The sequence below is a fragment of the Micromys minutus genome (assembly GCF_963924665.1).
Source record: "Micromys minutus genome assembly, chromosome: 9".
Taxonomy (NCBI): Eukaryota; Metazoa; Chordata; class Mammalia; order Rodentia; family Muridae; genus Micromys; species Micromys minutus.
Genome location: NC_137978.1, coordinates 46,891,414 through 46,916,201, shown reverse-complemented (window position 1 = coordinate 46,916,201; position 24,788 = coordinate 46,891,414). Strand labels below are relative to the sequence as shown.

Sequence of the window (24,788 nt, the reverse complement as noted above, 5' to 3'; positions counted from 1 at the left end):
GTTTACCACACCTCAAATCCTGGCCATTGTCATCAGAAGCCACATCTTCCACATGCACCTGGTCACACTCCTGTTAAAAGACAAAATGCACATGTTCATTCCAGGGAACAGAGGTGCTGCCACTGCCATGTCATTGTATAAAAAGGCCACATATGATGACGGGGTGATGAAATTCCTCATAGTCTCCCTGGCCCACTGCCCAAGTACTTTATGGCCTGATACATAGCTGACAGTCTTTATGAAACTTTCCTCACAGCCCTACTGCTCGGTTCTGCTCTTATTTCAACAGTTCATTTCCACAACTATATCACACAGCCCTGTGCCTCTATAAATTCTAGACTATAAATTCTACTACAAGAGAGGCTGAGGACTCAGATATTCTATCTCCTTTGCTTCATTTAAGATTTACTTTACTATTTTTTGTTGTTGGTTTTTTTGGTTTTGTTTTGTTTTAAGACAGGTTTTCTCTGTGTAGCCCTGGTTGTCCTAAAACTCACTCAATAGACTAGGTTGTGCTCAAACTCAGAGATCCTTCCTTTCTTGAGTGCTGAGATAAAAGGTGTGTTCCACTATAGTCTGGATGACTTATTTTTTATCTATGTGTATATGTGAGTCTGCATTTATAACAAGTGCAATCTATCCACAGAGGCCGGAAGGAGGTCTGATTTCCTGGGACTAGAGTTATAGACAGTTGTGAGCGTTGGTGCTAGGAACTGAACACAGGTCCTCAGGGCAGTAAGTGCTTAGTCATGAGCCAGTTACAGACCTCAGTGCATCACTGCACTCTAGTCCAATGTCCTTATGCAACAGGCAGACAATTACTTTTGTCTTTCTGAGACAAGGTTTCTGTGTAGCCTAGCTGTTGTTCTGGGTACCAGGCTGGCCTTAAGCTCAGAGGTCTGCCTGCCTCTGCCTCTCAAGAGCTACTGTTAAGTAAGGGCATTTGTCACTACAGCCCAACTTGTTACAATTAATTCTTGACTTGTTTAGAATTACTTTTTGTAGATGGCTCGGCAGTTAAGAGCACTGACTGCTCTTCTAGAGGTTCAATTCCCAGCACCCACATGGTGTGTTACAAACACCTATAATGAGACCTGAAGCCCTCTTCTGGCCTGCCTGCATGCAGATAGAACATATGAAGTACACAAATCTTAATTAAAACCCAAAAGACTCCCCCCAAAACAAAACACCCCACACAACAAAACAAAGCCCTCCCAATCAGAACAGTCGGAAGAGAAATGCATACCATCCAAGTCAATGCTTACATTACTACTGGTAAGTGGGAGAGAGAGGAGCTGAGGTCAAGCCCAGATGCACTAACCACCTAACTGGCTGCTGTTGTCCCTGACACCAATAGGGTATCTGCACCAGAATCCTCTGGGGAAGCAAGTTTTTTTAAATCCATATTTGGGGTTCATGTCAGACCTACTTGAACTTCAGGAATGAAGTCCGAGACTCTCCAATTTTAAGACACTGCCTGGGGATTCTTTTTGTCTCCTAAAGTTGAGAACTACTAACCTGGGGGTGGGAGGCAGGAAAACATTCAGGTCAAATTATTCCAAAACTTTCAGTCCTGAATTCAGACTATGTCTAGAAAATCATTAAAAATACAATTTGGGAATAATTATTGACACACAGTAGGTTTTCAACTAATGTTTACTGATGAAAAACTATGTTGTTTTACTTTGTCAATAAGTATAGTTGAGGGTAGATTAAAGCACTGTAGAGCTGGAGTTTACCACAGTAATCTGGTTTGCTGGAGAACTGTCTGTATTTAAAGAAAACTGCCTTAACTTTGTATTTGTAAATGTTCTTTTACTTTAAAAAAAAAAAAAGTCTATGCAGCACACAATACAGAGTGTAAAGTCACACGTGGTAGTACTTGCTCCTTCTCAGCTTCTGTCCTGTTTCCCAAAAACCCTCTCCTCTGGCCAGAACAATCTATTACTAGTTTCTTGAACAGGATGCCTGCTCAAGCCCATGTTGGAAACACATTGCTCCCAGCCTGAGACTCCCATTCTGAATTTCCCCAGTCCTGTGATCTATTTATTATATATACCATATTTACCCTAAAGGGAAACTCAAAAGGCAAAGCCCAGAGTTCTTTACCACATACTCCCTGTGTGTTCTATTTTCATAAGAGTTGAGTACATAAAGCTTCACTTACACATGGATAATACGAATGGATAGAAATACAGTGAGAGCCAGGAGTTCTATTGTGTGCCTGTAATGGCAGCACTTAGGTAGCTGAGGCAGAAGGATTTTGAGTTTAAAGCCATTTGGGTTATGCAGACTAAGGCCTTGTCTCAAGAACTTCCAGACACCCAATCCAAAGAACAAACAAAACCCAAAACAGAACAAAAAATACTTAAAAGTTTCTACAAGAAAATACAGAATATCTTTCCATTTGAAGATAGGCAAATAAACTTTAAACAAGAGTCAGAAAAATTTTAATATAGAAGAAAAATATAATAGTATATATAAATTCAGGGTTATCTGGGCCATATAATGACCTTTGACAAATTACACTGAAAAGAAAAAATAGTCAGTGAAAGTGGAGGGAACCCATCTGACCGCAGTAAGATTAGTCATCTATCAACTAGAGACTGCGAAGGTAAACTATTATATATAATATACATAAAGTAAATTAAAGAATAGTCAAGATATAATCAAGAAGCTGGGCATAGGACTGGAAGACAGCTCAGTGGTCAAGTGTACTGGCTGTTCTTCCGGAGGAGCTGCTTTGTATTCCAGCACTCAAAGGGCATGTGTAACTCAAGTACCAAGGTGATCTAATGTCCTCTTTTGGTCATCCATGGGCAAGGCAGAGGCAGGTGGATCTGAGTTCAAGGCCAGCCTGCTCTACATAGTTTGAGGCTAGCTACTGCTACACAGTGAGACTGTCTCAAACAAAACAAACAAAAACAATTAATACTACAAATAATGAAACCCTTTTTCATTTTATTTAATATTAATATATTGGATTACTGACTTTTATATTAGTGTTCCTGTACTTTACTTCCAAATGAAATAACCAAAATAGAATCAGTTTTTATTTTGTGGAAATAGGCTTTCCTATCTTAGCCTCCTAATTGCTGGGATTATAGACGTGTGTCTGAGAAACCACATACTTTTTTTCTTAGTGGCACTCCATCAACTGCAAGCTGGGCAAGCTCAGTTGGCACAGCGCTTGCCTAACCTGCACTAATGTTCTTCACTCCCCAGCTCTGTGTAATCCCTGGCACGGTGGACTTTAGCACTCAGGAGTAGAGGCAAGAGGAGCACAAGTTCAAGGTGGTATTTAGCTACATAGTGAGTTTGAGGCCCTTCTGGGCTACATGAAACCCTGTCTCAAAACAAAATGAAACAAAACATCCCACCTCCAACTCTGCTGAAAAAACAAAACAAAATCAATCAAGTCTAAACTAGAACTCCTAAGATCTAGAAATTCAACTGTGATGCAGTTTTTCCTGGAGACAGAGCCTGTGGTGATCCTATTAGTAGAGCTCCTTCCCCCTTCATCCTTGTTTTACCTAATTTCTTATCAGGCACTAACAAACATTTCACAGAAAAAAATCACCTCACAGAATAAAACACCTCTCAGGAGAAAAGCAATTTGAAGCACTTACCTCTAAGTCATTGAAAAATAGATGTGTATCAGCCACTTCAAAAATCATTTCTTCCATCGTTAAACCTGAGCCAATTACTACTGTTGGGTCCTGGAATAAACAAAAAGTGAGAACAGCACTTGAAGCAGCTCACAGCACAGGCTCTAATGTTCAGATGCTTTAAAACTACCTTGAGCTTAGTCCAACACAACAGGATCTCAAATCTTACCAAGGCAATTTCACTTAAATTTATAAGAACCTGGGCTTACAAAATACAGAGGTTATGGGTAATTATTAATGAAACTGTCAAAGCCAAGGAATGGTGGCACATGCCTTTAATCCAGCACTCAGGAGACAAAGGCAGGTGGATCTGAGTTTTGAGGCTAGCCTACTCCACACAGCCAGCACTATACAGAGAAATCCCATCTTGAAAAAAACAAAACAAAAAAACCCTTGCTAATGTAATATGCATGGTCCCTTTCCTGATCCTGTGACACAGGGAATATCAGACACTGGACAATTTAACCCACTAGGAAGTAAAGAAGGCCAGAGCAAAGTAGGGCATTGTGCAGGGCAACCAATGCAGGTTGCTTTAAAAGAAAGCATCAGTCTTCTCTCAGAGTGGAAGTATTAGCGGCCTCAGGAATGTAGTTTTGGAACTCTGCCGGCTGCACAGCTGTGTAAAAGCACTCACAGAAGACTTTCCTGGAAATTCTAGAAAGCTAGCAAGTTAGCAAACAGTTGTTTTTATAAGTTATTTCTAGAAATAAATGATCCTGAGATAATCCATGGCAAAACACAGTTCTGCAGTCAGGAGGCTGAGGCAGGAGTTCAAGAACACAAGACTATACAGTGAGATCCTATCTCAATACAAAGAAATACACAGAACTAATAACAACTCATTCTTCTGCTAAAAGTATGTTTACACTGAAGATTAAACACATTGAATTTGTCTGGCACAACTGGTTCTTTAAAAAGCATTTCTATTTTAGATCTTAGGTGGTGGCTGTAATCCCAGCATTTGGGAGGCTGAGAGGCAGGAAAATAACTGAGACTTAGAGGCCAACCTGTGCTACAGAATGAGACCTCATCTCAAAACAAAACAACACAACGGAGCCACACGATGACCTGTTTTAGAAATATTATCTATAAGATTAATTTATGGGCTGAAAAGATGGCTCAGTGGGTAAGAGCACTGACTGCTCTTCCAGAGGTCCTGAGTTCAAATCCCAGCAACCACATGGTGACTCTCAACCATCTGTGATGAGATCAGATGCCTTCTTCTGGTGTGTCTGAAGACAGGTACAGTGTACTCACATAAAATAAATAAATATTTTTTTAAAAAAAGGATTAATTTACTTATCCCTAACTCATTTTTGGCTAAATTAAATTCTTAGAGAAATTTTCAGTAATTTAAGTTAATTTAAGTAACAAGTTAGTTTTTGAAATATATAATCGTGAGATTTCAATCCATTTTGAGTCTTATTCCTACACTTTAATGCTTATAAAGTATATTTAAAAGTACACTTATTTATTTAGGGTGTGTGTGTGTATGCACACATGCACAGTCAGAGGAAAACTTGTGAGGAGTTAGCTCATCACGTCCACCGTGGGTACTGAGTACTGAACTCAGGTCGTCAGGCTTGGCAGCAAGCACTTTTATCTGGTAAGTCATCTCATTAACATGAAATCAATTCTTGAATAACTTCAGAGTCAGCACTCCTCCTAAACCAGGCGTCTCGTGTTACATCAAAGCTACTTAGGTTGTAGCCTGCCGGACACAAGCCATGTAGTCAGGTTTTATATACGACAAGTTTCAAGCCAAAGGGTAGGACCAGGGACATAGCTCATTGGTACAGCATTTTAAGGCCCTGGGTTTGATCCCAATATTTTGTTTTGTTTCAAATGTTTATGCATATGGATGTTTTGCCTGCATGTTATGTCTTTGTATCACATGCATACAATGTCAGCAGAGGCCACAAAAGAGTGTTGGATCCTCTGGAATTGGGGTTATAGATGGTTGTGAGCTGCCACATGGGCATTGGGAACCAAACCAAAGTCCCTTGTAAGGGGTATAAGTATTTTTAATTATATGCATTTCTTGAGTCCTAATTCCTAATTCTGTCAAATATATGTACATGTGTGTATGTATATATATATATATATGTATATGTATATGTATATGTATATGTATATATGCAAAAAGTCAATAGGGCAAGAGAGGCAGGATTTTCAGGGGAGGGACAGTTACAATCAAAGACTCCAGTTACCTTTCCATATTTCTGAGCATAGGATCCGGTAAGAAGGGAATGAAATATGATGATGGTTTCATCCAAGTCCCAGAGAAATACCCGCTGAGGGGGGAAGACAAAAAAATGAGTTATCTGTCAATCATAGTGGAATGAGAAACCAAAAAAACCAAAACCTAGAAAAAAAATCTACAAATATGTGGAAGTGTAATAACACAATTATAGAGAATCAATGATTCAAAAAAACAGAAATAAAATTAGAAAATATCAGAGACAAATGAAAACAAATACAACATATTAGAAATATGAGACACAGTGAGTGCAACGCTGACAGGGAACTCACTATAAGTGCACATATTGAAAACGGAATGGCAGGAAGAGCATGACTTTATTCTAGCAGCTGGGAAACAGAGGAAGGGGATCTCTGTGAGTTTGAAATATATGTTTAGAGAATTCCAGGCCTAAGGATCTGGGTTCAATCCCCAGTCCAAGAAGAAGAAAAGTCTAAAATCATAGTCATATTATATATTCAAGGACTATTTAGACATGGCAGGTAAACTAAAGCTAAAATTAGGGAAAGGAAGAAATAAATAAGAGATAAAGTAGAAAGAATCAAGAGACCAGAATAAAGACATGAAAATATCAACAGAACTAACATTTACCAAGACCAAGGAAGAAAAGACGAGACTCAGATGACTAAGACCAGGAATGCATGTGGGGCCGGAGCTGCCACCTCACAGGTGTAAATGAACCAACAGTGACTCGACAGTTGTATGTCAACAAATTGGATAAACAGGTGGCTTCTAATCTTAAGAAACACAAAACGCAACCTAAACCAGCTAGAGAAAAAGCAGAAAATGTGGTAATACCCACACTAGTACTAAGGAGATAGATGGATCAAGTAATTTAAAATGTCCCTAGAAGAAAAGCGTGAGGTCCAGTGATGTCACTGGTAAACTAGAGCAGACATTTAAGGATTAATATAACTTTTCCTAAATGTTTCCAAAAGCATATGAAAAAGGAACACTTTCTAACTCATGCAGTGAAGCCACATCCCTTCGAGCAGACCACGAAGCAGGCAGGACTGGAGTGGCACAGGAAGATGACAGCCCTCGTGAAAAACAGAGCACAAATCTCAACCAAGCCAAAAACACATGATAATCTCACCAAAGAAAGAAAACGCACTTGGCAAAAGTCTAGTACCCTTTCACTCTGTGTGTGTTAGGAATGGAAGATGTGTTCAATACGTTAAAAAAAACCTGATGTTTTACTGTAATCAGTGATTTGGGAAAAAAAACTTAAATCAATCCCATCAAAAGTAATGCTCAGGAGGCTAGAGAGATGGCTCAGCTGTTAAGAGCACTGGGTGACTTTCCGAAGGTCCCAAGTTTAATTCCCAGCACCCACACAGCAACTCGTCCATATCTGTAGTCTCAAGGGATCTTATTACCTTCATCTGATGTGTAGGCACATGTAGACAAAATACCGTATACATAAATAAACAAATCTTTAAAAATATAACACTCAGGAGTAAACTTAACCAATGAAACAAAAGATTTGCACGATATACTGAAAACCCTAACATATTACTGAAAATGGAAAAACATAAATATCCACAGACTGGAAGACAATGTTGCTAAAATGGCAATGCCAAAGCACTCTGAACCACACCCAAATCTCCAGTGTTTTTTACTTAACATTTTTCTCTTTAGACGTATGTATTTTATCTTACGTGTGTGGCTGTTTTGCACCATGTGCATGCTCAGTGTTCTTAGAAATCAGAAGATGATGTTAGATCTTCTAGGACTAGAGTGATAGATGGTTGTGAGTCACCATGTGGTTACTGAAAACCAAAACTTGGTTCTCTGCAAGAGCAACGAACACCCTTACTTAACCCACCTCTCCTGTCCAGCCATAGTGCTTGTTAAACATGTGTTAAAACAGTGTTTACATGAAGCTGAATTTAATTACTACCAATTTTAAATAAACATTTTTTATATAAAAATAAAAAAAATTTAAATAAAAAATGAAAACAAAAAAACTGTTCAAAAATTCAAAGGGAATTTGAAGAGATCTCCAAATAGTCAAAACAATTTTGAGAAAGGACAAAGTTGGAGGAGTCATGCAATTTAATTTAGGACTCAATGTCACGGAATACCATTAGCCATTAGGAAAATGCAGTGAAAAACTATGGTGAGATGCCACTTTACACACAACAGGGTAGTTTTCGCTGTGAAAAGAAGCTCTCTGAGCTCCAGGCCAGCCTAATTCACAGATCAAGTTCCAGCAGCCGGAGGTATGTAGAGCACTTAATCTCACCACCACTTAAAATACAATTTAAAGGGGGAGGGGAGAATTGCTTGTCGATGAGAATGTGGTCAATGGTGGCAATGTGAAAGTGCAAAAGTGTAGAAGTCTGGTAGCTCCTCATAAAGCTGAACATACAATAAGCTCCAGCAATTCCACTATTTACAATGGCCTAGACGTGGACGTGTCCTTCAACAGACACAGATAAGCAAGATGCAGTATGCATGTACATATGCAGTGGAGTATCACTCAGCCACTGAAAGAAATGAAATTATGGTCAGTGCTGCAACAGATAAATCTCAGGTGCATTCTACTGACTGGAATGAGCCTGGTCAGCGTACAGACACTGTATATTTACACTCAGATATACTCAGACCAGGCAAATTCACAGGAGCAGAAAGCAGAATAGCAGCTGGCATGGGCTAGGAAAGAGTATGAGGCGTCCCTGTGTAATAGGGAGGCAGTCTGTTTAGGATCGAGAAAAGGTGGTGAACACAGGGCAGAGTGGCTCACACCTGTCATCTTGGCACTTGGGAGTGTGAGGCAGGATTGCCTAGGAGTCCAAGGCAAGGGCGAGATTGTCTCAAACAAAGCAAGCCAAACACAAAACCACAAGAACGTCCCACATATCTAACAACACTGAACTATATGCTCTTAAAATGATAAAGTTGGGACTAGAGACATGGCTGAGCAGTTAAGAGCACTCTCTGCTCATCTAGAGGTTGGACTCCTAGCACCCAGCAACCTTAATTTGGTTCACAAGTCTGTAACTCTAGTCTCAGGGAATTGAACACCCTCTTCAGACCTCTGGACACCAGGCATGCATGTGGTACACAGACATACATGCAAACAAAATACCCGCACATTAAAGAAAACCCCACCCATACTCATAACAATTTTCAAATCTTAACAAAACAATACAGTCCTTTTAAAAAAGGGTTTTAGGTAGAGTCTCAGCCAACTATGCAGCCAAGAATAATCTTGGACTCCTGATCTTCCTGCCTTCTGAAGTCATAGGATTACAGGTGTGTAGTATGTCCAGCAAAAACAGTAAAGTTTTATGTAATGTGCACTGTGGTACAATTGTTAAACATTGTTAGTTTTCCTAAGAATGATATGAAAACTTTAGTTTTCTTATTTCTTGCTATATTTGCTCCCCAGAAAGGAAGAAGAAAGACTATGTAGAGCTTCAATTATCTGTGTCTAAGAGCATATTTCAGTATATCTCTTTGCTTTATTAAGTACCATCAAAGAAAAATTAAAGCCATAAAAATAAGGTAATGTAAAAATTCTAACATTAGAATTCTGTATGTTCTTCTATTCTTTCCAACCATAACTGAGATCTACACCCGCAGTAAATTCCCACAGTGCTCACCGCATGACACAGTGTGCTGGCGCATTCATCAAGCCGGCAGCACACCTGTGTGCCACAGATACACTCACGCTATCCCTCCCACTTTAGACTTCTAAATGGAAACACTATGACATCGTTCACAGCTCCCTTGGCTCTTTCCTAAGACGCAGAACATTCTTTCTGATTTCTGAATGTGGAGAACAATTTGTCCCTTCTATTAAAGTTGACTGAATCAAAGGATATATAAGCTAAGTTGTGAGCATGGAGGGATTTTCTTTTACCTGGATTTTTTTCCCTCTTGGCCAATTAAATGTCCCCAAAAGGAATTCAAGCAGACACAACATACAACATTATCTCTGCCAAATTCCAGACATATGCTTGACAGAGGTGAGGAAAACAGAACAGGTAACTTAGGTGAGTTTTTTCACATACTTCTAATTCACTGTCCTGGGAAGAGCTGGCGTCAGCTTTCCTCTTGCCGCGGTTCTTGACAGCCATGTTTTTCCTGGACTGATCATCAGCATCTTTATTTGGTGTAGTCTGGGACAAAGGTGGGCTTGCAGATGAGTCTGTCGAAAGGAAAAGTAAGATTCACACTGTCAGCAGTCCCAGGCTGTGAGAACCACAGCAGAGGCAGGGGTCGGCAAGAGAAGCAATGAAAAAGATAGTCCTTATTTTAAAAATAAAGGAACCTGGGAAGAGCAAGAAGCCCCTTACACCACAATCTGGCCAGGATTCCAAAGTAACCAGAATGGCCTCCAGGGAGAAACTCTACCTACACAGACGGTAACTGCCTACACAAACATTATCTACAGACATCATCTGCCTTCCTAAAGACATCCTAAAAGGATAGCCTAAACAACAAATTATGTCTACTTATGGCCAGAACATTTGTGACCTCCAGTTTAATTATACTAGCATCCCTCTCTCATCCCTAAATGTACCCCATGAAAAGCACCTCACAGTTTCATTAATGAAGCAATGTTCCTGAACTGAAGCAAATGTCCCTGACTGAGAGATATGTCTAAGAACACTTGCTGCTTTTGAAGAGACTTGGGTCCAAGTGGAGCCACCTCTAACTCCAGTTTCAAGGTACCCAAAGCCCTCTACTGATATCTAGGGCAGCAGACAAGCAGTGGTATACACACATATATGCATAACAAAACATGCAGACATAAAAATAAATAAATCTACAGGGTATTTAAAAGAGAAATAAATCAGCTTTATAGTTTTTTTTGAAAAACTATTATTATTGTTATTTTACATAAATGAATGTTTTGCCTACAAGTATGTCTGTGTACCACACGCATGCAGTGTCGCAGGAGATTAGAAGAGACTTGAACTAATCAGGTCTCCTGAACTACTGGAGTTCCAGACAGGTGAGCTTCCCTGTGGATGCCTGGAATTGAATCCAGGTCCTGCACAGCCATCTCTCTAGTCCAAAAATCAAAGAACTAATCTCTAACATAACTTTTTTTTCGAGACATAGCCCAGGCTGGCCAAGAACTCACAGATACCCACCTGCTTCAGCCTCCCAAGTGTCCAGCATTTTTACTTAGCATAAACTTTACTTAAAATTTAAGCTGTTTTTTTTCAAACTTTGTTGTAAATTACATTTTTCTGAACGACATAACTTAGACACACCTGTAGCCACTGTAAAGCTACCAAAGTGCATGCCTTCCTCTTGAGAAGCCACAGTTACTAAGGCCTGTGTAATTTTGACCAAGAGTTCTAACTTCCACACCTGTACTTGCAAAGCATGTACTCTCCCTGACGTTACCTCACTAACTTTGTTTCACTCTGGCTCATCCTGGGATTCTGTGGTATAGTCAAGGACTGGGCTTTCCACAGTAAGAAGGGACCTCCTTGGGCTGCTGGTGGCAGTGCAGGCAGAGCCAGGCCTCCCAGTGCCACTCCCAAGCAGTCTCTAGCCTTGTGAGTCGAATGTTAGGATTATAGGGAAAGGGTTGTAGCTGTACTTAGAACCTTAAAGAAGGTTAAGACACAGAAAGAGCATGTGCTCTGAGTTCCTAGCAGGGGTTCAAGACAATCCTTTATTAAAACTGGAGCCCTGCAACCTTCACCAAATAAGCTCTTAGTCTGAAGATATGGGAGAGCAGAGTGTGCACTAGAAACACTTCTCGCTTTTGGCACTTCTCTGTTCTAAGCATCTGTAGATATCCTGCAACACAGTTTCTCATCACAGTCTGATTGCACAGTTTAAACTTAGAAAGGGAAACCAACAACATGGTGAAACGAACCCATCCCAGAAGAAAAGCTTTTCCCATCGCTTGGAAACACTGCTGGATGAATTGTCTGTAGTCTGGTTCTCTCTACTTACCAGAGGGAAGCCTCTGTGTGGCTGGTGCAGGGACCATAGCACTAGGCTTCTCCGTCTGGTACGTTGTAGCTGCTAATGCTGTATTCTCAGTGTCACTGTTAGTCTGACCTGTGACTCCAAAGCTGGAACTGGGGTAGCAGGCCTGGTACTGATTCTGTCCAAGAATAGTATAGGTGGGATAGTCCTGTGGGCCAAAGGGAGGAAAACAAGATGATTACAAGAGGTACTAACACAAGAGGCTTTGTTTTTCCTCTTCGTCAAAATTATTTTCCTAAAATATTTTCTTATTTTCCACCTACCTAACAGTTCCAAGTACAGAGACCTGAGTATAGACACATCATCTAAGTGGACAATGTGAATTTGGTTAAACCTGCTTCAGGAGTAAGTTATACTAAGAAAAAGACACTATCCTTCCAAGGTGAAAAACAAGGGCTGTGAGAAGAGAGGGCCTATACAGGACTGCCTGGCATGGAGCTGGGAACACGGTGGAAACACTAGGCTACTGTGGTAGCTCATGAACTCAGCTCAGGACGCAGGCAGGAGGATGGACGCAAGTCTGAAGCCAGCCTGGACTTAGTGAGGCCCTGCCTCAAAACCCAACCCACCCAAAACAGAAAAGGCCCCTATGAACCTGAGGTACTTGTGGACTTAAGAAAGAGAGAATAGACACAGCACCAGTGAAACAGTGAGGCACAGAAAGTCAAGGAGGAGGCTAATTGTAGCCTCAAACCACAATCTGTGGAGACAACAGTGGTCACAGTAGTTGCTGCAGAGAAAGTCTGAGCATGTTAAAGACAAAATGAACTCTAAAACAATGAAGACATTACAGTGGTCATTTAAGCACACACATAACAGTGATCAAGACCAAATCACAGCCCTGCATGATGGTGGTGGTGGTGGTGGTGGTGGTGGTGGTGGTGTACGCCTTTAATCCTAGAACTTGGGAGGCAGAGGCAAGCATGAAAATCTCTGAGTTTGAGGTCAGCCTGGTTTACAAAGCAAGTTCTAGGACTGCTAGGGCTACACAGAGAAATCCTGTCTCAAACATGAAAAGAAAAACAAACCAAACTACAAACAATTAATAAGGAGATGGGTGGAGGCAGAATTTACTCATTCCATGGTTATGAGATCCTTTTAAGTGAGTGACAAAGATTTGTCTACGCCCTGGGAATAAAAAACTGATCAAAAATAGAAAAATAAACCCCAGCCCTTCTTGGAGTGCACACTCTAGGGCGAGCATTGGGGGAGCTTGGGGTTAACACGGTAGATAATGCTACAGACAGAAACCATATTCCTGGGAGGATTAGCAAGGAACAGGAGAAACAGGAGAGCAGTCAGAGTTCTGAGGGCATCCAGCGACAGGGCTCGACAGTCTACTAGTCCTAGTTGTTCCTTAGATGGGCAAGCTGACCATGGAAAGAAGAGAGGAAGTGAACGCTGGGTGAATCCTATCAAGGAGGGTGAACAAATGGGCACAGTACCTGGTTTGAGATGCTGGCCACAGCTGCTGCTGGAATGTTGGCAACTGCAGACGAAGTGGGGATCAGGCTGGCATTTGTGCTTGACGCTACAGGATTGAGAGGATTAGCAGATGTTAAATGCAATAGATGTAAATGGCTTAAAGATATGGAGAATAACCCGTTTTAACTGAACTTATCGGCAAGGAGACAACGAATAAAGCACATGCTGGGGCTGGAGAGATGGCTCAGTGGTTAAGAGTACTAGCTGCTCTTCCAGAAAACCTGGGTTCAAGTTGCAGCATCCATATGATGACTCAAAATCGTATGTAACTCCAGGGCCTCCTTCTGCCTCTGTGGTACTAGGCATACATATGATACACAGACATAAAACACCATATACATAATATCCATTAATATTTTTTAAAAAAGCAAACATTTGTTTTTTATGCAATACCACAGTGAGGCTTGATTACACACAAACAAAACACCTGGAGTATTTGTTTCAATTTGAGTCTATGGAAAGTCCTAGAAAGATGCATACACAATTCACAGCTCACACTGACATACTAGCAAAGTCAGAACTAAGCCAAATCATCCCAGTCTTTCCTAGAAGCTGAAGAATGATTCCCCTGTAAGTGACATGACAGTCAGTAGAGCTCTAGTGAGTCCTATGTTGTAGCATTAGTTATGGCCATTTGCCCCAAACTATGTCTCTTCTGACAGACATAATTACTTTGGGAAAAAAAGTTAGTTCTCCAAATTCTAAAATGCTTAGAACTGCTATATTCAAATAATGGGTTATTAATGTGGATCAAAAACACCATGAGGACCAGCAAGATGGTTTAGCAAGTAATCCTGCTTGGTGCTAAGACTGGTAACCTGAGCTAGATTCCTGGGATCCATGTGGTGGAAGGAGAGGTCTGACTCCCACTGGTTGTCCTCTGACCTTCACATATGCATTGGGGTGTTCATACACACACACATACATATACACACACACACATACATATACACACACACACACACAAATGTAATAAAAAATCTTAATAGTACCATAGTTAGTTATTTAGAAACTAACAATAAACCTGCAAAGACTCAGAAGATATTAAATCTTATCTGGTCAAGGTAGAAATGTATTCTATCAGATAACTACTTGGAATGTCTTTAAATTTTACATCTTTTTGTAACAGGATCTATAAGGTTCTGACCCCAAACTTCAATGACTAGCAAATACCACAGGGCTTTGCCCAGTAGACAGGGTAGTAGTCAGTATTGCCAGGCACCAGTTCTGAACTCTTCTCACTTAGGACAAGCACAGAAACATGGTTCCTGTTGGCAGTCACCAGAAGGACCAAATTGACCAGCACAAAGTTCTCCAGGGGAAAGCCAGTAAGAAAACTTCCACTAAAAACAGAATGCAGGAAAATGAAGTAGGAAGAATGTAGGCCAGATCAGAACCAGTTCTGGAGGGCAGTGTGCTAAAAGCTACATCTAGACAAGGGAAGTCACTGCTCCTGCCACAGGCTCAGCCCGATGAAGAGCTTGGGCCAGAGAAGTTCAGTCCAGTTGATAATCCCAGCGGTCAAAAATCAACTACATCTCCTAGCTCCTCCCCTAGTTAGGAAGCATCAAACAATAGTACACAGGACAGATAACTCTTAAGCAATTTTAATCATTTTGTGGGAAAAAGACTTTTTGGTAGTTCCAGAATATAAACAATATATTATCCTAGACAGGCCTGAAACAGGACAGGCTGAACAAGTGACATGCAATGGGAAAAAGGCTAGCTTCCTCATCTCTTCCAGCCATTACTTACAGACCAACTTCCCTTTCCTTTGGGTATGGAGTTTCTTTTCTCCTCCTGCCCAGCATTCTCTTAATGAATAACACTGGACACTTCCAGACTCAATTATACCTGGTCACTCTATACATGGAAGAAAGGTACTCTGGTAAAGTAGTTTTAGAAATGTAAGAATCAGCCAAGCATGGTACACTGAGAAGGTGGAGAAAGGAGGATCAATTCAAAGCAGCTTCATATTCATAGGGAATTCAAGGCTACTATGGGCTTTATGAGATCTAAACCCCCCAAACCAACAACAACAACAACAACAAAAAAAAAGGTTAAAAAATTAATAATCCTAAATCTAAAAAATAAGTGGTATATTTTGGTTTGTATAACTATCACTGAACCCCAATTAACGTACCTAAAAATTTACATAACCACTATATGCTTTACCCAAAAAGAACTAGGAATAAAAAGTTAGGAATAAAAAATTACTAATCATCCTACAGACATATATGATGGCCTTTATATTAAACTGCAGGTATGATAAAAGCAACAATGTCCATCATGGAAATGTATCCTTTCTTCCTTCAGAGCACTTAGGGAAACCTTACTCAGTCACTGTTTGTGTTTTCTACTCTCCCCTACACTAGACTGTAAGTTCTACAAGGACATACCTTGCAGTCTTAATATGTCCAGCATCTAGCAAAGACCCGGCAGTAAGAGATGAGGCTTATCTGGGCAAGTGGTGGTACACTCTTCTAAACAAGCACTCAGGAGATAGTGAGATAGACCTCTTAGTCTGAGGTCAGCCTGGTCTACAGAGCGAGATAGCCAGAACAAACCCTGTCTTGAAAAATCAAAACTATCCAATCAAACAAAAAAGATGAGGCTTAATAACTATTTGTGAGATTCAGTCTCGTACAAACTAGGTAGGAGAAATAGTCTTCTTGTTTGTTAGAGGCTTACAGTCGGGTTACCTACTCTTAAGAGTTACATATTCGGGGCTGGAGAGATGGCTCAGTGGTTAAGAGCACTGACTGCTCTTCCAGAGGTCCTGAGTTCAAATCCCAGAAACCACATGGTGGCTCACAACAATCTGTAATGAGATCTGATGCCCTCTTCTGCTGTATCTGAAGACAGCTACAGTGTACTTATATATAATAAATAAATCTTTTAAAAAAGTGTTACATATTCTCAGTATGTAACCAAAATACTTAACAAAAACTGAACCAATCCCTAGCCTTGGGGATCTAGCAGAAACTGCATGTCTGATTAAAACTCGGTGCCTAGTGGGCCTTTACCCAGATTACTCCAGTATCTTGGTCTCTAATACCATTCTCAGTAAGAAAAACTTAGCCTCTGCAGAGAAATGGCTCATCAGGACTTGGTAATATACAAGATGTCTTGGAACATCTTAGTGTCAGATACTAAAGAGTTAAAAATAAACAAAACACCCTAAACAAACAAAGAAACAAAAAACAGGTCAGTAGTTGTGTTGATGTAAAAGGTGTCAGCCAGGCAGTGGTGCTATGTGCCTTAATCCCAGCACTCAGGAGGCAGAGACAGGTAGAGTTTAAGGCAAGCTTGGTCTATACAGAGTGAGTTCTAGGACAGTTATGGTTACACTGGAAAACCCTGCCTTAAAAAAAGAAAAGAAAAAAAAATGTAAAAAGACATCAGGCATTAGTAAAAAAAAAAAAAAAAAAAAAACTAAATGTGTTTCCTGTGGCCATGTGGGATTACAAATAAAGCTGTTCTGGATTAAAATTCAAAGTATAAAATAAATGTATGTGAGTCCAGAAACAAATAATCAATAAAAAGAGTGATGGGAGAGAAACGGATGGCCATAAAACAGGGGCAGAGAACTTTTAAGCACAGATGTAACTACTGGACCAGGTGTGGTGGCTCACACCTATAATCCCAGCACTTGAGAGGGTCAGGAGTCAAGGCCAGCCAGGGCTACACGGTAAAAGTCTGTCTCAAAAGCACCACACACAAATACACAACCCACAATTTAGACAATCTAGAGAGTAACTTTTTAGTGGAGATACCTGACAAACAAGCCTTGAGCCATTTGATCAAATTGATTCCAGCTGTCTCAAGTGATAGGGATAGAATGTACATTTGATATGAGATGACATGTTATCCTGTGACCCTTTGAGTAAATTCCAATATAATCATGAATAAAACTTCAGACAAGTTCTAACAGAGAGGCATCCACAAAGCTACCCAGGCCATCATAAATTAGAAAAGTCATAGCAGAAAGTCTACAGGAACCTAAGGATACATCTTATGTTTGATTAAATTACTTCCTTAACTGATAATTTCTAATATTAGTTCATTAATCATACCAAATGTAGCATACTCATAAGAGAAAATTGTAGGGTGCACATATTTGTGATAATATCATCTTCTGAAGCTCCTCATTTTGTAAATATTTGCACAATAACCATTCCAAGAATCACTTGATTCCCAGAGCTAAGTAACTTATTTTTCTGGATTCTTATCCTCCTCACCCTATAAGCCCCTAGTATAGTTAGCCATGGGAGATGTTAAGTCCATATCTTGAAAATTCTTTTCAGTCCTCTTCTTCCTTCTTTACTGCCCTGTAAATGCCCTAGCTGTAGCTGGCCACAGGCTCTGGTTCTTGCATTAGGGACCCCGCACAGTCCTTTTCCTGGATGGAGTCTGTGCTACTGCTGAGTTGCTCACCCTCCTGTCTATATTTCTCTCTCTAACCTAGCAGTATAAATTATTTAAGAACACTGTACACTCTGCCCAACTGTTCTGTCAATCTAAAAGTATGCTAACAACAAAGTCTGCTAGAGCTGGAGAAAGGGCTCAGCAAATGAGAGCACATAATACTGTGCAGAGGACTTTAGTTAGGTGCCCAGAAGTATTCTGGGCAGCTCCTGTTTGTAACTCCAGTCTAGGAGATCCCACGCCCCTTTCTGGTCTCTATGGCACTTGCACTGACATGCACACACCCACACTCACCTATACAAGTTTTAAAAGGGGTCAGAAAAAATGTTTCAGAACTTAGTTATGAGCAATAAACGCAGCAATTACTACTAATAGAAAAACGGAGGAAACTAGGTTAACAGGTTCAAAGGAAAAACAAAACATATCCTCAACACATGACAAGTAAGGGCAGTAGTTAATGAAAGTCAAGCAATCCTTTACTTCACTTATTCTGCAAAGGAAGAGAAGTGTTAAATTCAAGACTTCTGAAGCTCCTCATTTTGTAAATATTTGCACAATAACCATTCCAAGAATCACTTGATTCCCAGAGCTAAGTAAATAAAAACTACACAAGAGTAGAGGTTTTATACCTCAGGACCCTTATTCTTTCTTCTCTTCCTTCATGACCTATGTACATCCCTAAACAGAGATATGTTAGATGGACCTGGTACCTTACTGCTTATAGTTGATCTCCAAAACCTATTATCTTAGAAAAACACTGAAAACAAAATGAAAGTTAGAAATGGTACTGTGCACTATTTCCATATGGACGCAAAGGCTAGGTTAGAAGGCTCCTATTTTGGGCTTACAGGTTCAAGGTGAGCCTGGACCATGTCCTTAAGTTTTGTTCCTCCTGAGTTGCTCCTGTTGGGGAGAAAGAAAACAGGGAGGAGCAGGCAAGGAAAGACTGAAATGTAAAAGAAGAGACTCTGAAAATCAGGGGTAAGGACAGGTTAGACCTAGGTCTTAAGAACAAAGTAGAAGGCTGGAGGGATGACTCAGCAGTTAGGAGTACTCACTGATTTCCCAGAGGACCTGAGTTCTATCCCTGCAGCCCATGTTGGGCAGTAGTAGCTTGTAACTCAGGCTCTCTTCTGACCTCTGTAAGCACCATGTGGGTGCCTTCATACACGTTAAAACTAAAAATCTTCTTCACCAGCAAGTTCCTACCTACAGAGGCTGTAGGCAATCATACTCGTCCCTCTAGAGGTTTGGTTTTGTTTTTAACACAGGTTTCTCTCTATAGCTTTAGCAGTCCTGGAACTCACTCTGTAGACCAAGCTAGCCTCAAACTCAAGAGATCCGCCTGCCTCTGCCTCCTGAGTGCTGGAACTAAAGGCTGTGCCACTACACAAATAATTTATCTTATGAGGAATGAAATAAATAAATGAAATAAATATAAAGCTGTAAAATAAACAAACAACAAAAACAGAAGCATGGAGGCAGATGAGAAGTCAGGTAGTTGGCCACTGCTTTCCAATCTACAGCAGTGCATTTAGGAGAGTGGGCAAGTAAACAGCATACTGCCCTTCTGCCTGCTCACCCTAATCATAAAATTCTAACCGTGTCAGAGAAGAACTCAGGGAAGTAAAGTTGTTTAAGTTCACCCTGAATAGAAACAAAAATGAACGTTTCTTGTTTTTCTTCACACATGCTAGGCAAGTCTCTACCACTTACCTACACCCTTTCCCCAATAGTGATCATTTTGAGGAAAAGAAATACTCCCACCAAGAAGTAGTAAATGGAATGGGTGTCACAAAGCCACCAGCAGAAAAGCAGTCACATTGCACATTCCACTGACAATTCACATAGAAGCCAGCCAAATCCTGACTTGAGGAGTTGCCAACTTCTATGTGAGGATGCCACTAAGAACAGACAGCGCAAAACCGAGAGAAGCTTTCTAGGTATCAGCATGCAAGAAAAGGTTTCATTTCTAGTAAGCAGCTCGCATTCAAAACCTAAGCTACTTACAAACCACACTGCATGGATTTTCCTAACACAAAAAGCATGCACAAACGCATGCCATCCCCTTTACTTCAGATGGTGCTCCTGTATCATCCAGCTTGTTTGGATATACGGGCAATTTAAAAAAGATAAAGATAGAAGTTAAATAACAAGCACACAACCATGCCTATTTACCTTGAATGGGATAAGAATAATGTGCTGAACTTGGCTGGCTTGTGGTTAACCCTGTAGTGCAGGTGAGAACACTGTGTTGACTTGGAGATGGAGTCTGAATTAAACCACTTTCAGGTTTCATACCTGGCCACAGTGCACCTGAATCAGATAATAAAGTGGACCAATTACAAACAACACACAGGGCTATGTTTTAAATACCAGCTGGTAGGTTTCAAGTCAAAATCTTAAATTTGCTTGTAGGAGAAAATTCAAATTCGCCCACTTATAACTCAAGCAAACATATTTTCAAAGAATCAGTGGATGGGGCCATAGGAATAAAATCTGCTAAAATCCCAACAGTAGCACATATGTTCCTTTATCTCAATGGTTGGAGCAATTGACCAGGATTCAGAAAAAAGTACACCAAACTGGAGTACTTGTCAGAAAGAACTACTGATGTCAATGTACAATGAGAAATTCAAATTGTCAAGTCGGAAGATATCCTATATAACTTAAAATACACTTACCATAGAAAAAACAAGTTTTTTAACCGCTTTACATACATTTTTTCTTAAACTGATTATTTTATAAACGTTGTTTCCTATATTAGAAAAATGTGTCTGCTTTAAAAACAAACAGACAAAAAATTACATAGGCCCCAGATGTGGTTCAGTTGGTAAAGAGTTTGCTTCACATATATAAAGCCTGGATTTCAATCCCACCACATGGTAGCACATGTCAACAACCCCAGCACTCAAGAAGTAAAGGCAAATCCTGACTTCCTAGCAACTTTAAGGGTATCTTCAGCTACATGAGACCAACACCCCCATTATCTATCAAGGCTGTCTACACTTTATAGCATCACACTGTATAAAACAAGAACGAACATGTACATAAGGAAAAGTTATAACAACTACTAATGGATTGCAGAAAATTCACCTGAATTTCTCAGGGTATTCCTCTCCATCGCTCTCTGCCTTATTCTTTAAGATAGGGCCTCTTGTTGAACATGGAGCTAGTGTGACAGCCAGCAAGCTCTGGTGATCCTCCTGGCCCCTGCACAACTGCTAGAGCTGGGCTACATGCATAAGTTGCCACACTTAGCTTTGTCTACCTGGGTCCTAGGGATCTGACCTCAGATCCTTATGCTTGAGAGGCAAGCCCTGATTCAAATGAACCATCTCTATGGGCCACTATCTTATTTTTTTAAAAAGGTAAGAACCAGCTCAATGATTCTTGGTGATTTGGCATTGTATATTTTGTTAAGCATATTATCCTGTACATATTACAGTAACTACCATATTTATTGTAAGCAATGTGATTATGTTTCCCAAGTAGGTTTAGACCCTAAAGATTTGTGAACATGTTTATTAACATAGAGAAATAAAGCAACATCTTATCAACACCAATGCATCCAGTAAGAATTTCCCATTAGCCTTATTACTTAGTATTTTACTATGTGAGTAAAGTAATGAGATTAGAGGTATGTGCCATCATGCCAGGCCAGAAACTCAAATACATTTTTTTTTGAGGAAAGGAGGAATGAAAGACAATATGAAAACTGCCTCTAGCATCATTGTCTTTTAGGTATGTAAATATATTCCTTTAAAGGCACCCTATATATAACTCCTTATATTAAGAAATATGACTAAATGGTTGAATTCTATAGCACTATTGCACAGAGCAAATGAGGAAACCAAACCATAGGGTTTTTTGTTTTTGTTTTTAATATATTATGTGTCTGTGTGTGCTCATGAGCACATATGAAGGTCAGAGAACAGCTTCTTTTCTTCCACCATGTTAGGATCCAGGAATCAAACTCAGGTCATCAGCCTTCTCAGCAGGCACCTTTACTAGCTCAGGCATCTCAGAAGCATTTCTTTTTTCCTTTATGCATCATTCATGCATTCATTCACTCACTTACTCATTCATATTTTGAACCAGAGTCTAACTACATAGCCCAGGACGGTCTTGAACTTATGTCCTCCTGCCTCTGCCTCTCAAGAGACAGGACTACATCTGTAGAGACATGGCTGCTGCTAAACAAAGGGGAAAAAGAGAAAGGGGAATTTGGGGCAAAAGGCAAATGCTGTGAGTACAAAAGGTTGAAATCAGTTGAAGCCCCTGCGATGACTATGCAAATAATCATAAACCAGTAGGTGTTTTCTGAACTCTTGATTGTCGATTGTAAATCGGCTTTGCCTGGACACACCACAATGGGGCAGCTGTGCAAGGCTCTAGCCATGCCCCAAACCACAGGAGAGAGTAAACTAGACTCTAACCTGACCAGCCACTCCCTAAGTCTGTCTGTCTGTCTGTCTGTCTGTCTGTCTGTCTCTCTCTCTCTCTCTCTCTCTCTCACACACACACACACACACACACACACACACACAGCGTTAGAAAAAACAATGGCCAATCTCAGGGGCAAATGAATGGGAAGCAGGTGGTTGGAACCCCGGGCTGGGACAGAACAAAGGAGAAAAGTGTAGGAAAATAAAGAGACACGTTGAAATCTTCTCCTTGGTCTTGGCTCCTTTGTCATCCATGTACGCTCTAATCCAGAGGCTATTGTTGGCTCTGCAGTGCTACCGGACAGCCAGGCTGGGGTTAATAGCCCTGTTGGCAGGGCTTTAATCTCAGCACCCTGCTGAGCATTGACCCAGCAGTGGTTCACAGGCCTGGCGGTGCCTGCTGGGATTTATTCCCACACTTCCTAGCCTGAACTCCCGCAGGCCAGGAGCTGCCTTCCCTGGGATTGGCTGTGTGAAGCTGTCCTCCCTCAGACAGGCTGTGCAGGACCCTGACAGAGTGCAACACATTATCACGTCTGCTTTAAAACTTCAAATGTTAAAAAACAAACAAACAAACCAAAAACCAAAACAAAACCCTTCAAATGTTTCTTTTATATGCATGTTTTTTCTTCTTCTTTTTTTTTTTTGCAGAGTAGTACTGTTTATTCTACTAAGCCACAGAGAAAGTGGCTTCCTTCCCAGCCTTCAAAGCCTGGAAGCTCAAAAAAAAAAAAAAATCACTTTTTAGTCCCTTGAACTTTTCTTAGATTCCCCCAACAAAAAGAGCATCATGCCTAAGGGTGCATGGTGAGATACCTTGCAAATACCCCAGCTGAACAGGTTGAAGCCAAACTCACTCTGAAACAGAGGGACCCACTAAGCATGGGAGGTGTCAGTAGGTAAAAATCATGTCCTTGGTATAGCCGAGCTGCTCCAGGTTGGGTGAGCTGCCTCCTTGATCAGAGGTGGTGGACCACATACCAGGATGAGTGTGGCCTCCCCAGGAGAAAGGAGGTGCTCCTTGATCACGTCAGCAGTAACAAAGCGGGAGCTATACTTCCAGTCACTGGGAGGCCTGTCCAGGGTATACAACAGGTTGAACTGGTTGTGGCGACTTCTAGCTCCTTTATCAGCAAGATATTCTCTTCTGTCTGGTTGGCAAAGAGGAGGGACATCTTGGTCCCATCCCTGTTGTCTCTGGTAATATGGTGAATCAGCTGTAGTATAGGTATAATGCCTGTAGCTCCAGCAATAATCCTCAGGTGATGGACCAGCTTTTTTTCAGGCTCACTCATTTGGTCTGTTTTAATCAAAAGGGTCCCTGGCTCATTATAGAACAGGCAACCCGTTGGTCCCTGAAAAAGGATGGTGTCCCTAATTTTCATGTTTTCCAAGTATTGAGTCATCTTTCCTCCTTCAGGATACCTAGGGTGCACATTTTTGAAGTAGATCTTTATAATTAAATCCACAAAGCCTTCATCACCATCACTGGAGACAGGTGTGTAAGCCCAGATCACCAATTCATTGTTAATTTGTGCCAAGAGATAGACACAGTTACTACAGGAAGCCCTAGGACATGCTCTGGTTAGGGCAGTCCAAAGTGGAACTTTGTGGTGTTGTGGTTGATTTGCTCCTTCTCAATCAAGGGCAGTGGGTACTTGGCCTCAGGGTCCTGTAAGGTGATAAGATCTTTCTTGACACTCATTTTCTTCAGGGCTGTGAGAATCACGGTGGTCTTCGGATCTGGCTGGAGCAGTGGAGCAATGAATGGCTTGGGGACTCACTAGCACCTTCTGACCACGACTCCGTATGTGTGGGTTTTTAAAACTAACTTTTTAGTGAGCACACAATGTAATGGGTTCCATTGTGGTACTGACACGTATGTGCCATACTTTGTGCTGATTCATCCTAACACCAGCATGCACACACACACTGTACACTCCTGGCTCCACAGCCCATCTTCCTGGCATCTCTCATAGGTCTTTTGGCTTTCTCATCACATGTACTACATTGCCTTCTCTTTCCCTCTTCCATGACTTTCTTGTTACAAGAGCTCTTTCTGCTTATACATAATTTAGACCTCGGGTCCACATATAAGAAAACATTTGGTGTTTGGGTTTGGCTTGTTTTGCTTAACATAATTTTTCTGTAAATGTCATGATTTCATATTTCTGGGATTTCTGTTTGTTTTTGTCATTTTTAGACCTTGAGCCTTTCTGATCTTCTTGCTGCTATTTCAGAGTGCCACCACCAAACCTGGTTGTAATCCTGTTGACAGACAAGAATGCTGGTTCCATTTCCTGACTGCTGAGAATAGTGAAGTAATAACCAGGAATATTCAAATACCCCTGTGGTAGCTGACTCAGTGTCCTCCAAACATAAACCCAACACGGTACAGCTGGGCCACACATGTTGGGGTACATTGTGTAAAGAAGTATCTATATATATTCAATTATTGATTCTATACCCCAGTGGTCTATCACTGGTCTCATATTTTGTAAATATTCATGTTCCCTTCCCTGCCTAAGGCAT

The 24,788-nt window shown here is 40.7% G+C and overlaps 1 protein-coding gene and 1 pseudogene across 3 annotated transcripts in view; both read right to left on the bottom strand.

Moving 5' to 3' along the window:
• The window catches only part of EYA3 (EYA transcriptional coactivator and phosphatase 3), a 74,312-nt gene that overhangs the window by 12,232 nt on the left and 37,292 nt on the right, over positions 1-24,788 (bottom strand). Inside the window, exons 7-13 of one of the 2 annotated variants that reach the window (XM_080921862.1) lie at positions 19,987-20,124; positions 13,341-13,426; positions 11,860-12,043; positions 9,951-10,087; positions 5,879-5,962; positions 3,630-3,719; positions 12-70 (exon numbers count right to left, since the gene is read on the bottom strand). In XM_080921862.1, coding sequence (XP_080777988.1) covers positions 12-70; positions 3,630-3,719; positions 5,879-5,962; positions 9,951-10,087; positions 11,860-12,043; positions 13,341-13,426; positions 19,987-20,124 — 778 coding nt within the window. The remainder of the gene's footprint in view (positions 1-11; positions 71-3,629; positions 3,720-5,878; positions 5,963-9,950; positions 10,088-11,859; positions 12,044-13,340; positions 13,427-19,986; positions 20,125-24,788) is intronic. The other variant, XM_080921863.1, reaches the window with a different exon arrangement.
• On the bottom strand, positions 23,149-23,961 carry LOC308424720 (NADH-cytochrome b5 reductase 2-like; annotated as a pseudogene). The gene has a single exon. The product of its transcript is annotated as an NADH-cytochrome b5 reductase 2-like (transcript).